This window comes from Condylura cristata, unplaced genomic scaffold, assembly GCF_000260355.1.
Source record: "Condylura cristata isolate star-nosed mole 26May11 unplaced genomic scaffold, ConCri1.0 scaffold00007, whole genome shotgun sequence".
Lineage (NCBI taxonomy): Eukaryota > Metazoa > Chordata > Mammalia > Eulipotyphla > Talpidae > Condylura > Condylura cristata.
Genome location: NW_004567108.1, coordinates 48069998 through 48084292, shown reverse-complemented (window position 1 = coordinate 48084292; position 14295 = coordinate 48069998). Strand labels below are relative to the sequence as shown.

The 14295-nt window shown below is 35.8% G+C and overlaps 1 protein-coding gene across 1 annotated transcript in view; it reads left to right on the top strand.

Moving 5' to 3' along the window:
- The window catches only part of MAP3K1 (mitogen-activated protein kinase kinase kinase 1, E3 ubiquitin protein ligase), a 45012-nt gene that overhangs the window by 7255 nt on the left and 23462 nt on the right, over positions 1–14295 (top strand). The window contains exons 2-6 of the mRNA XM_004678309.2: positions 6280–6430; positions 7843–8043; positions 9438–9638; positions 11220–11336; positions 11714–11862. Of these exons, the coding sequence (XP_004678366.2) occupies positions 6280–6430; positions 7843–8043; positions 9438–9638; positions 11220–11336; positions 11714–11862 (819 nt within the window). The remainder of the gene's footprint in view (positions 1–6279; positions 6431–7842; positions 8044–9437; positions 9639–11219; positions 11337–11713; positions 11863–14295) is intronic.

Genomic DNA, 14295 nt, shown 5'->3' with positions numbered 1-14295 from the left:
CAGGAGAGGTCTGCCGTGCCATGTGGTCACCTCTGGGGCAGGTGGGGATCGAACTCATGTGGAAGTGGCTTTAGCTTCTTAGTGCTGTGCTTTTAACCCACTGCGCCACCAGGGAGGGCCCGTTAATCAGTTTTTGTTACTTGCCCTCCATCTTATTGAGTTTTTGATTTAGTTAACCAGAATGTGAACATTTTGGGGATAAAATTCTATGCCTGTATCTCTCAAAGAACAAAGAGAAAAGGTTTGTACATAATACTAGAAATAGTTTCGTCCCCACAAAGATTATTGATACAGATTCACCATATCATAAAACTGGCTATACCCATGTTAAGAAAACAACAGCCTTGGTTGTACTAGTGAGAGGATGTTCTGTTCCAGGACAGGGTGAGGAGGTGGGGGGAGGCGACAGTAATTATGAGCTTTTTATAAACAAATAGGTGTTGTGCTGTCTTTAATTCTCAGGATCAAATATTACTGAACATAACCTGGAATAAAATCTTTTGGGGACTGTGTCATAGTGGGAGCCAATTTTATATACTGTTTCATCTATGTAAAATAGATGTAAATGCTGCATAACATAAAATGGAGGGGTTACCCTTGCTAGTAATCCTATTTAATCCTCCTTGCTAGGAAGAAGGAAAAGCCTAACAGTTGCCACTGAGAACATAGTCCTAGAGAAATAATCTTACAGGAAAATACAGTTGTTCCAGTACTGGGATGTAGATTTTTTTGGCCACTGTTCTGAGCTAATGAATTTTAAGCACTTCTAAGTGCTTGTTTTTGCCCACTAGGAAACTATGGAGTTGTTTAAATCCTGAGTTTGAGTTTAAATCCTGTATGTTTAATAATCAGGTTTAAATCCTGTGTGTTTCATATATAGACTCATCTTGGACACATAATTTAACTCCTTGTCTTTTTTTCTGACTTGCAAAATGGGGTAGTAAGAGGCCCATCTCTGGGAGTTGTCTGAATAACCCATGTGAAGCTGTGTTAGCACAGCACCCTCTTCTAGTTTAGAGATTCTTATCCTCTTTTATTAGCCTTAATTTTTTATTAGACTCTCCATCCTTACCTACGTCATTTCTTCTCTTACATCTTCAGGTTACATCTTCAGAGTCCCCCAGGAACTAATGTTGCTGGGGAGGATAGTTCCTACCTTCTTCTCCTCACCCCTTCAGTAACAAATCTTGTGCATTTTTTGTTTTTTAATTCTGCTGCTTTGAGAACTTCACAAGTAGACCCTAGTTGAGCAACTGAATTGTTCCTGTCCCAAATTATTCACTGTTTCCTGGTATTCCTTGAGAGTCCTTGGACACCAAGAAACTAGAGTCTCTTTATATTAAGTTATCCATAATCTGGACTGTTATGGAATCTTTATGTTTATGGAGGTTAAACCCTGTTAATCTCGAGGTTTCATGTCGTTGCAGTCTTTACTACTTCTACTACAGCAAAGTACTCTATTCATGAACAGAATTACTGTGCTTTTTAATTCTTACAATGAAACAATATTCTTTGTATTCTCATCAAATGAATAATAGTATAGACATTGATGCTGAAAATAAAATAAAATCAGACTTGACCTGCCATTGAAGATCATGGCTTTATAGTCAGCTCAACTGGGGCTGAGTCCTTGTCCTGCGGTTCACAGACTGTGATCATCATTGACATCTATGTCACCCAACCTCAGATGGTAACCACCTCGCTGAGTTGTTGGGAGGGTGAAGTTAATACATATGACGTACATAGCTCCTTTCCTGGCATGTAACTAAACTTTTTCTACTGTGACACAAGTTTGATGGTTTGTTTGTTTCCCCCCCCCCAACCCACGAGTTATTGACTAACATGTTTCCATTCTAAAAATGAACTTTATTGATTAACATTTTCATGCTAAAGATGAACTTTTACCCAAAAATCATAGTATAATCTGGTAGGCTGATTTTGAGGACATTTGGCACTGATAATAGGAAAATGAGTAAGATGTTTTAATCATTGTGGAAGAGTTCCCATGTGCTAAGGAAGGCAAAAACTTTTAAATGCCTGTATTTATGCTATATAAAAATCACTGTCAGTATATTGGGAGGGATGGCTAACTGTCTGAGAACGATGGTATCTTTACTGAGGGCAGATGAGATGACAAGAGATGTTCCTGTCAGGGGAAAGATATCATCTGCAAAGGCAAAGATATGTCAACTATCTTAGTGCGCTTCTTAGAAAAGGAGTATTTTAGTGCTGTGAAAAAGAGGGCAGTGGTTGACATTTAAGGGCATCCCGAAAGAGGATCTACTTCATGATACTGATGAGGTGATTGAGAAGATTAGAAGATTCTAGGAATGAATTTCCTAGAATTCAAAAGAGGGGTGAGTTACAAGTGGGACAGTCCACAACAAATTAGTTAAAGGGAGGACCAGGTGGCTTCATTGAGAAGGAACCATTGAAGCATCTCAGGTTTTAGCAGGTAAATTTTGTCAGTCTAGAAAGAAACAGTTTGGGGGAGAAAGGTTCTTTGAAGTGCTAGGTCAATTGCAAGTTCATTTTGATGAATGTTTAAAAACCAAAAAAAAAAAAACAAAACAAGGAACCGCACCTCATGTTTTTGAAACAAATAGGAAAGGGAGATAAAGCTTAATCATTAACAGTGGTTAAGTTTCTCATTTATCTTGCTAACATTTTACTTTCTAAGTCTTTGAAGCAATTTTACCAAAATACATGTTTGTTCAGATAAAAAGTTAAAAATAGCAAGATCTTATTTTAGTTAAAATAGCAGGTATTGTCCTAGGCAATAGTATGGCAAAAATGACTTCAAAATATTCATGTTGAACCAAGATGGATCAGCAGTGTGTCTATTCTAGTGATTTTGCAGCTCTTTATTTAGGTTAACAACACAATGCTGTTTCCTGCTTTAGCTATAATATTAGTTGGGTAATATGAGGCATCATTGCTATATACATACACACATAAGCACCGGCATGTGCACACACTATATATTTAGCATACACACACACACATATAAGGGCTATGTATTAGGGTTACAACAAAACAGTAAAAGTGAGAAAAACTTGTTTTTCTTTCCACTTTTGTTTCTGTTTCAGAGACTAATGAAACAGAACAGATAAGATTTTTTCCCCTTGGCAAGTAGAATAGGATTTACTATAAATTTCTCTGAATCAGAGATCCCATTGATTGTAAATTGCACTATTTATATATAGTGAAGCAAGGGGAATAACACTTAATAATTACAACACCATTTAATTTTAAGAGGCATTCAGAGATTAAAATGTAAAAAAAAAATCACATTTTAGAATTAATGATATGTAATAATTATTGTGAGATATTACTTGCAAGACTTTAGAAAATTTTGGTTTATCTTTGCAGATTAATTTAGGAACAGTGAATCTTGCTGTTTCAATAACATAAATTGTAAATTTAGTCTTAAAGATAAAGTTACAAAAAGATTAAATGACTTAGGTATTCATTAAGTTTTAAAACTAGGGAGGCCTTTAGGGCTGCCAGAGGTGTTTATGATTTATATATGTTTTCATTCCTGTTGTAAGGCATTCTTCAGTGTTGGGTATATACAGTGGTAAATGAAACCCTCTTCGATGAGGAAGGGGAATAGGTTTGCAAATTGCAAGGAGCACTTTAAAGAAAAAGTGCATTGCTATGAAAGAAATGGAACCAGGGTTTCCTAAATGATGTTGGAGAAGTTTCTGAATTGTTGAAGAAAACCTAAAGAGCAGGTAGAATAAACCGGTTGAAAAATAGGTAAATAGGAAACTAAGTGGGCCAAGCAGTGAAAAAAAGAAGGATGGGGTCATTGAAGGTAGAACCAGGTGGTGTCACTCAAGGTAGGCCCATGGGGGATACCACTAGAGGGTTTTTTCAGTGGAGGAAGTGATTTTGGCTGCTCTGAAGCCTAGGTTAGACAGGAGTAAGATCAGAAGAAGTAGAGAAGCCCCTTGGGAGTCCATTGCTAGTTCATATCAAGTAATTCAACTGGACTGGGGAGTTGGGAATGGATGATAAGTTTTCTTTTAGATAACTTGCCAGTATTTAAGTTTTAATCTGTATTCATTTTTATCCAATACGCCATATCTGGGCATTTGTTCTAAAGAAATAGCCCTAGATATATGCAAAAGCTAGTCACTAGTATGCATATCCCCTTTTATTTATATTAAGAAATTGGTTTAAAAGATATTCTTAAACAAGTGGAAAATAAAGAGGCAAATCATACCTACTCTCAAAAGGCTTCATCATCCAGGAAAGTTCCCTGAGAGAGAGTCCTGCCTCATGTCTGGGTGGGTGCCAAAGAGACAGTCACTGATAATAAAGAAGAGACATTCATAAAACAAATTAAGGGGAGAAGAAACATATAAAAACAGAGCAAAGAAGATAAAAACTTTTGTCAGTGAGTGCAGGAGCTCTGGTGTAAAAATGCGATGCAGTTACACTACGTGACTTTTATATATATATATTTTTTTTTTGAGATCTAACCTGGGAACCTAATGATGCCTTCCAACATTGTTACTGAAGGGAAAATGTTTGCTTTTCAAACTAGGGAATTCTAAGTGAATTTCTGGTATGCAGTCAGCCCAGTAATTCAGTTATCTATAAACCTGAACTTCCTTGAGCAAGTATTAGTTGAGCAGGATGGTTTTGGAAAAAACATTTGTCTCTGGTCCTGCTCCACCCTCCCGACTGCCTCTGTCACCCCTGCTTCTCCTGTTTTCTTCCCCCTTCTCTCTGTCCTCTCCCTTTCCCTCAACCCACTCTGTCCTTTCCTCTTTCTTTATCTTTCTCCTCTTGTCTTCTTTCTACCCCTAGTATTTATACTTTATAAAATAATCAGAGCAGGAAAAATAGCCAAACGCTTCTAGGAAATGAAGAAAAATGAACATTTCTAAATAGATTCCTTTTTTCTTATTTTCTTCCTTTCTCATTTTTTCCTCTATTTTTATTCTCATGTTGCCCCTTTCTGTGTGTACTTGGAATAGAAATAGTTTACTATAAGTTCTCAATGTCCACCTGCAAATTTCGTATGTTAAGTGCTTTCTAAACTCCTAAAAATATCTCGGCCGCCTTTGACACAGAGGAATTTAACATAGTGGTTTTCCATTTCCATCAGCGTATTGATGCTTCAGTGATACTAGTTAATGTGTCCTTTCAGTAGGCTTTATTGTTAATTCTCTTAAGATACTTCTTCATCGTTAGGATTAGCTGGAAAATTCCTAGTTGAATTTGAATTTGACATTTTAGTAAGCTTGCCGTTATGATGTCTGGTATTTCCTTGAGTATTTCCTTTTCCTATCAGTGCAGAAAAATTACTGTTCTGTAGCTTTATAGAATTTCCAAAATAGTTTTTGAATTCAGCTTAGTATTTTTAAAGTTGTTACTTCTCCCAGAGTACATTGCTTTAATTGTTTTCCTTATAAAGCAAGGTTTAAGATCCATCCACATATATATATAATGTGTTACATACAGCTACATATGAATATGGGTATATTTTGAAATTAGTGGATGATTTATCTATCAGGCTTTGTAGAATCAAATCTTAAAAGTAATTAGCTTATAGGCCATTTTATTTTATAACTACACCATATTATAAAGTATGCCACTTAGTTATTCTCCTTTATTTTTAACCACGTAATTATTCTTATATGGTGTACCCTAAATGGTTTTTATTTGTTTGTTTTTTGGTGGAATTACTGGCCTGGCAATAAATTTAATCATTTAAGCTCTGGGAAAATAACTGTAAGATCATAAATGCCTTTGGGTTTCCCTTAGCTCATGAAATATTTAACTTACTTTAAAAAACAAGTTTATCTACAAAATTCTATTATATTGGCTGAATTCCTTGGAAATCCCTAGTTAAATTGGAAGTTCTTGGATGAGCTAATGTAAAATACTCCTGAACATGTTAGTGTGTAACTTAAAACAATGTAGTCTTCTTGAATGTTTATAAATGTAGTGCTGAATATCTTAGCATGCATTTATATGATTCATAAGCCTGCACCTTCTATATTCAACCATTCTGTTTAAAGCATCATTGAATTCATATTACCAGATAGTATTTAACACTACCCACTTAATATAAATTCAGCATTAATGCAGTGCATAATTCTGTGATATTTCATACCTTGTTTAATGATTTTAAGGGTTTTTAGCAGTTATCTCATTACATTTCCAATGAAAGTGATAAATAGAACCATAGTGTTCTGTTTGTTCTTTGACATTATTTTTCATGTATAAAACTCATTCTCCTTGTTTCTGCCTTCATTTCAGTCGTGAGATGGAAAATAAAGAAACTCTCAAGGGGTTGCATAAGATGGAAGATCGCCCAGAAGACCGAATGATCAGAGAGAAACTGAAGGCAACTTGTATGCCAGCATGGAAGCACGAATGGCTGGAAAGGAGAAACAGGAGAGGCCCTGTGGTGAGTGGCTGTGGGTTGCCTGCTGCAAGGAAGAAAGTACATGGAGAATGGAAGATTAAATATAAATCGGTCCTCTTATAAGCTACCCACCACCACGCCCTTTTTCTTCACTTTAAATGCAGTAGTTTTATTTGCTTGATATTCTAGCCACTTGCAACAAATACAGGTCTAACTAGTCATTAAGCAAGTCAGCTGTTTGTGGAACTAAACTGGTTGGTTGGGAGAGGTAATATGCTTCAAACAACACTGCCCCCTAATGTCGATATTTAAAATTATCTTATTAGCGATTTATATTGTACTTCAAACTTGAACAGCTTTTCCAATTTTATTTTTGTGTTACATTCCTACGATAGGATTCAAAGATCTTAATTCCACAAATCTTCTAGGAAAGCAAAAAAAGAGTTTAAGTGTACTCATGGGGTTTGAGAGAGATTAAAAAGATGCCCAAGATTTGGGGTAAGAAAATCTGAATCCCAAGTTTAGGAAAGATAGATATAATCCATCATTCACTGTTGTGATTCCCTTCTAAAGTGTAAGAGTATTTGGAAATTGGCTTCTTTATAAATGGAGAAGTGGATTTCAGTTGTTAAAGTGGCCCAGTATCAGAACACCCCAGAAAATTTTTGTTTGTTCTTTTTAAACAGAGCTGGCTAAGTTTTCTCAGGGGAGGGGGCACAGGAAGCTGTGGCTTGGGGGAGAGTGCAAGTGAAAGCTCAGGAAAAGGACTGGGTGGGCACAGGACTGACTAGTAGAACAGTAGTGGGGAAAGGCTAGGTAGGTTTGCTGAGCTTGACTATGCTGAAGCTACAGAGTTTGGCACTTCAGTCACAACTAAAGTTGAAAGTCCTAAGTGTTTTTTAAAAAACAGGTTTTCAAAACTGCATTTTGCTTAAGAGAATACTCTTTTAAATTTCTAGCTACTTTTGATATTTCTGAAATACATATTTAAGCTTTAACATAGCATTGCAGTGCAAGAAAAGCCAAAATGGTTTTATTTTCATCAATCAAGCTCTTGCATTTTTTCAATACAAACAAAAGAGGAAATACCTACTTCATTCTAGTTAAACAGATTAGCTGTAAAAGTTAAAGTGCTTATTTGATTGTTTGGCTTTGATTGTTGGCTTTTGATTGTTACGTGATATAGGGCAAATAACAGATAACACCAAATTCTAAAATTAGATATAATATTTTAACTATTGAATAAAAAACATTAAATGACAAGTCTATGTGGGTAAAATATATTTATTATGGCCTAAAGTAATACTAAATAAAAGTGGATATATTTTCTAGTATATTTGCTTTTAGTTCATAATGAAAAATTGTTTTGAGTTTATTTCTTAGTCTATTATGTTAACATTTACTTGTATTTTTATATTTTAAATAATCAAGATATTGAAATGCTTTTAATTCAGGTGGTAAAACCGATCCCTGTTAAAGGAGATGGATCTGAGATTAATAATCTGGCAGCTGAATCTCAAGGAGAGGGCCAGGCCACGGCCACTTCATCAGCAACCAAAGGCCGACGCAGTCCTTCCCCCGGCAGCTCCCCATCAGGCCGCTCAGTGAAATCAGAGTCGCCAGGTGTCAGGAGAAAAAGAGTTTCTCCAGTGCCTGTAAGTTAACATTTCAATAAATATATTATAAGCCTCCACCATTTTAAGACTTGTGTTTGGCACATATTGACTAGCCATGGTTAGAGTGTGGTCTGCAGAGCTTTGGGTGGGGAGGGAGCAGGTACTAAGCTTTGTAATAAAAGTGAGATTTTACTTGATTCTCACTGCATTGACATTTATCATACTGGGTAAAGCGTTGGTATTACTGGTGCATTTGCCTAAATCAAAGCTATGACATTAGAAATTTTATTCTTTATCTGAGCATACAGCAGATATTTTCCTTAAGATGAGTTTAGATACACTTCAAGTAGAAAAACTGAATTGCTTTTTTCACCAGTGGTAAAATGTAAGCTTTCAATCAAAAATTGGAATTTTGGAAAATCCTTATACATAAACTGTAAGCATGACTGCTTCCCAGTACTTAGAATGAGATTGGTGATATTATCAGATGTGATTTTTTTAATATAAATTGTAAAATGAAATATGTGAACATTTGGAAATTTTGTCAGCCAGTATTTTTCCAGTGACCAAGGTTTTTATCTATATTTATCAGCTGATAGACAATGAGGTTTCCATTTTTTGACTAGTATGAATAATGCTGCTGTGAACATGTGTGTACAAGTTTTTGTGCAGACATCTTTTCATTTCTCTTGGATTTTTATCTAGAAATGGAATTGTTGGGTCACATATTTTCCAAAGAAGCTGAACCATTTTACATTCTCATCAACATTCTATGACAGTTCAGATTACTTGTGTTCTTACCAGCATTTGTTCTCTTTAACTATTAGTTAGGCATCAGAAAGGACTGCAGTTTTACTGGGCATTACAGAAAGACTAAATTCTAGGGGCATCAGTGGAGTGGAGTGGCATGCATCATGCTCACCACAAGAGTTCTTGTTAGCCTCAGTGAGACTGGAAAGAGTCACTTGCTGTTCTCTGCAGCAGTATGCCACAGGAGGAATTCTTTGGCCGTGTTTGCAAGTTAGCAGTTGCAAGAGTGTTGTGTAATGCCTTCCTTGGAACTAAGAAATTGGATATTTAATTTTAACACTAGTTACAAGTCATTTTCCTGCTTAAGAGGTGAACTTTTTATGAGCTTTTTATTTGCATCTACATAATACTTGTCAAAGAACCAAAACATTTATAATTTATGTAGTTACCACATGATTTTCTCTCTCAGCCAAACATTTATTGTTCATTTGAAGGATGGTGATGTTTTAGAAGTTTACTCATGAATATGTCAGACAAAAGCACTTTCAAATAGCATTTGTTATATATAAAGCAATTTTTCAGATTATAAAGTGTCACATGGGTGTGTGGTATGACCTTGTTTTGGGTAATTGGTGCTTATTGAGAAGTGAGAAATTTACCCAATAAAAAAACAATTTGTAAAGTTTCAGAGTGGGAGAATCACACCGCCCCGAAGAGCCCCTTCACCAGATGGCTTCTCACCATATAGCCCTGAGGAAACAAATCGCCGTGTAAACAAAGTGATGCGAGCCAGGCTGTACCTGCTGCAGCAGATAGGACCCAACTCTTTCCTAATTGGAGGAGACAGTCCTGACAACAAATACCGGGTATTTATTGGACCTCAGGTAGGATTTGTCACCTTTTTTGTGCTTTATTACTATTGATTGCTAACTCAGTTTTATGACACTGTAACATTCTTAAATTTAAATCAGTGAGTTCTCTGTAGAAAGTGAATGTATTTTGGGGTAATAAACATTTTTATGGGATGTATTTATGAAGACTTTTACTATGGTTTTGTATGTAGAATACAGATATGATCTATTTAATAAATTCACTGAAGGGATTATCATGGAGATAGCTGTAGACTTCTTACATATCCAGAAGCATTCTTACTGAAGGCATTGTAAGTTGAAATCTCTTATAGCAAAGAAGCAGTTACCATGAATTTATGTCGAAAAACTTTTGCACATTCTCAGATTCAAAAAATAGCCTACAAAATCATTCCAAACAATACATGAAACCTAACATAACTTACGTAAAACTAGGAATGAGAGAATAATATAGCCCGTATAAAGTAATTCCCAGGGGAAGAACATGGTGGTACCACTCTCCACATAGGCTGTGTGCTTCTCTGGGGCACTTCACAGCAAAACTAATGCTGGATGCTATGTTAGTTTTTTTTCTTGTATCTTTACTTTTTTTTTTTTTTTAAGATTTATTTATGCATATAGAACTAGGGTACAGGCCAAAGGTGCAGGGAGGTGAGATGATTCATCAGAGACATAGTGGGGAGCAGAACAGGTAGATCGAGGAAGTACACTGCTGAGGAGAGCAGTAGGCAAGACAGGAGAGGTCTGCTGCACCATGTGGATCACCTCCTGGGCCAGGGATCAAACTCGCACTGAAATGGCTGTGGCTCTTTTGCAGTGCTGCATCCTAACCCATTGCACCACTAGGGAGGGCCTTTTTTTGTATCAGAAAGTAAAGATCCTCTTCACATTTCTTCCATTTAATGAAAACAGTTGTACAGTTAAATTCTAACTTCATGGGTAGGTTCTTGGAAACCCTAAGACATATAATGAAACCAATTTTGCCATAGACTGACACAAAGAGTTAAGTTCCTGTGCCTATTTCTGGACACAAAACACCAGACTCGTCAGTAAAAGACCCAAACAATTCTAATATAAAATCATAATTTGCATGCATTTATTATTCTCCAGCCATTCTTAGATGGCCAGGACCCATCTGAGCAGCTCAGGGTGCAAGGTGGGACCCAACCCTGCACAGGACATTCATACATCTCAGTATACACTCAAACAATATAGACATACCAGTGAACCTACTGTGCACCTCTTGGGGTGTGTGAGGAAACAGACGTACCTGGAGTAAACCCAGGCAGGAATGGAGAAACTGTGCAAATTCCACACACTCTATGGCCCTGGGCACTAACTGAGGTTTTTTCCCCTCATCAGTCTTACAATGAACCAAGCAGTGTTACTCAAGACTTGCTGTACTATTATAGGTCTTCTGTAAAAGTGAAGTGCTATATTTCAGACTTCGCGAAAACAAAGGAAAAGTGTATAAGGACAACGAAGTCAATAGAAGCTTTAGTATAATAAACATAAAGTTATAAAAATATGTGGTCAACTTAGCCTTTTTAATAAAAGCATAGGTTTATTTAAATGACTTTTCTTTTATTTCTTTAGAACTGCAGCTGTGGGCGTGGAACATTTTGTATTCATCTATTATTTGTTATGCTCCGGGTGTTTCAACTGGAACCTTCAGACCCAATGTTATGGAGAAAAACTTTAAAGAATTTTGAGGTAACTTTTAATAAAATTTGAGAGTTAAACTGTCAACAAATTTTCATGGAATATTCCTGAAATTTTTCCATGAGCTCAAAATTTAAAGATGAGAAGGTCTCTAAGAATTATCTGATGCTTATAGTTTTCTTATGATCCGATGACTAGTTTTTCTGAAAAAAAAAGTAAACAGAATGACCTGTAAAAACATTGTCCTTAGTAATAAACTATGAATTCTTATTTTTGAAACTCTTAAAACAGCTTTATGAAAAGTTTATTTTAAAAAAGAAAAATAACTGTGCAAAACCTATTAAATAAAAGACATATTCAACCTCTAGAGCTCTTCATATGTATATTATGGCACAAATATCATTGTTGCTGTCTTTTTTCAATGTTAGGTTGAGAGTTTGTTCCAGAAATATCACAGTAGGCGTAGCTCAAGGATCAAAGCTCCATCTCGTAACACCATCCAGAAGTTTGTTTCACGCATGTCAAATTCTCATACATTGTCATCATCTAGTACTTCTACATCTAGTTCAGAAAACAGGTTGGTACTTTTAAGGAATTAAAAGTATTAATACAGTTTTATTTTTTCATTTTAGGGGTAATTTTTTTATATATACTTGTTAATTTGCTCTAAAAATGATTTAACCTGAGAATCGTGACTTTTAAGTTAAACTCAAAGGTACAGAACATTAAAGTCTTCTAAACATATAGCATTGGAAATTGTCACCTTAAATACCAGAATATAACAAATGTCCATTTCTCCAGAAAAATTAAGTGGTAGTCATAAAATAATAAGTGGGTCCTGTTTATTAGTCATTTCTTATACCATGCAGCTAATTTTTTTCTTTTTTCTTTTTTGCCTCATAGCCTCATTAAGTAGGTTTTATCACTGCTTTGCAGATAATAAAGCTGAGTAACTGTATAGTGGGAAGATAGAGTTCTTTATAAAGTTCTTTTTTAATTGTATAGCATCACTACTTCTTTCATTGATAGTTTCAGGGACTCCTCATTCTAGGCTATTTTCACCTATGAGAACATAGCTCTTTTAAACAAAGAGACTAATCAGTGATAACTGAGAGATATACAGTACTATTGCTTAAAATCTACAGTGCTTCTCAAACTTTTCCTTTGTCTACTTGATAAGGTTTATTTCTACTCAAGTCTCTTTCCCTTTCTTCTCCTCTCTTCTAAGTAGAATAGCTTTATTTCTAAAGCTTCCTGACTCATATTCCAGGACTGTTATTTTTTGATTGACTTCTCTAATGCTTTTTATTTTGGGGAAAAGTAACAAATGCCTATCATCAGGAAGCTAAAATTAAAGGAGAAAGCATCTTTCTAGATGACAAAAGGCATCTTTCAGATATGAACTGGCCTTAATTGGGGGTTGTATTGATTCGTTTGGATTAGCATATACTGTGGTGGGAACCACAGAAATTGTAATCCTCATTATACTATGTAGATAAGGTTTTTGTTTCATGTTGCCCCAAATCAGTGGAAAGAAAACAATTTATCTGGATATCTGGTTTGTATTTTATTCATTTAAAATGATTAGCAAAATTTTACCAAAAAAAAAAATTAAAGCTGCCAATAGGATCATAGGGTCCTGTATGCAAATAGAGAAAGAGCATGGAGAGAATATTAACAGTAGAAGAATTTGAAGGGGCTAACAGATACACGAAAATTGTTTATTCAACTTTGAAAAATGTTCATTTTAAAAATACCAGATTTAAAAATACCAGAATTAATGGAGATTTTTATAATGAGACATTTTAGTTGTTATAAAATATGTATGCCTTCCTGGGGGAAAGTAAGGTAGCTTTTAAAACATTTATTGATCCAGTAAAATAACTTATTTTTTTAAACGTCTGAGAAATGCACAAGACTTTTACGTGCTATTTCTCATAGCATGATGGTGAAAAATTCAGAACAACTTCATTATCTGACAACAAACAAAAGATTATACTCATATTATGATTGTTTCATGAAGCCATTAAAATTCTGCCTTTAATATTGAATAGCATGAGATAAAATTCAGTTTTATACCATGCATGAACCCCATTTATACCCATAAAAGATATTATAGTATATAAATAATGGAATAAAAGAAAGCTTTAATGATTATTTACAAGTGTTCTCTAGTTCAAGTAATTTTTTTATATTTTAAATATTTTGGGCTTGGGGGGCCATCAAGTCTGTCACAGTGGCTCCACTCTGCCATTGTAATTGGAAGCAGATGCAGATACTATGTGAATGAATGATTGTGTTGCAATAGAACTTTATTTACAAAAACTGTCTACAGGTTATTTGCTCCTCTTGTACTTTGCTAATAGTTGCTTTCTATTCAAGTGATTTTACTTCTGGAAAAAAACAGCTAAAAAGAAAATCTGATGTCAGAAAAGTAGGCACAAAGATGTTTCTAGTGGCTTTTTAAATATAAAAATGTAGAAACAGGCCCTCCCCGGTGGCGCAGCGGGTTAAAGCACAGCACTAAGAAACTGAAGCCACTTCGCATGAGTTCGATCCCCGCCTGTCCCGGAGGTGACCACATAGTGTGGCAGACCTCTCCTGACCCACTCGCTGCTCCCCTCAGCAGTAGTGTACCTCGTCGCTCTGCCTGTTCTGCTCTCCACTCTGTCTCTGGTGAATCCTCTCACCCTCCGCATCTCTGGCCTCTACCCCAGATCTGTAAGAATAAATAAATAAATCTTTAAAAAAAAAAATGTGGAAACATCTCAAATGTGCAATAATAAATCAATGCTTAAGAGTTAGATCTAGGCCCTCCCTGGTGGCGCAGCGGGTGAAAGCACTGCACTAAAAGCTAAAGCCACTTCCGCATGAGTTCGATCCCGTCCTGTCCCGGAGGAGATCCACATGGCGTGGCAGACCTCTCCTGGCCCTCCCACTGCTCCCCTCAGCAGTGTACTTCGTCGACCTGCCTGTTCTGCTCCCCGCTCTGTCTCTGGTGAAGCCTCTC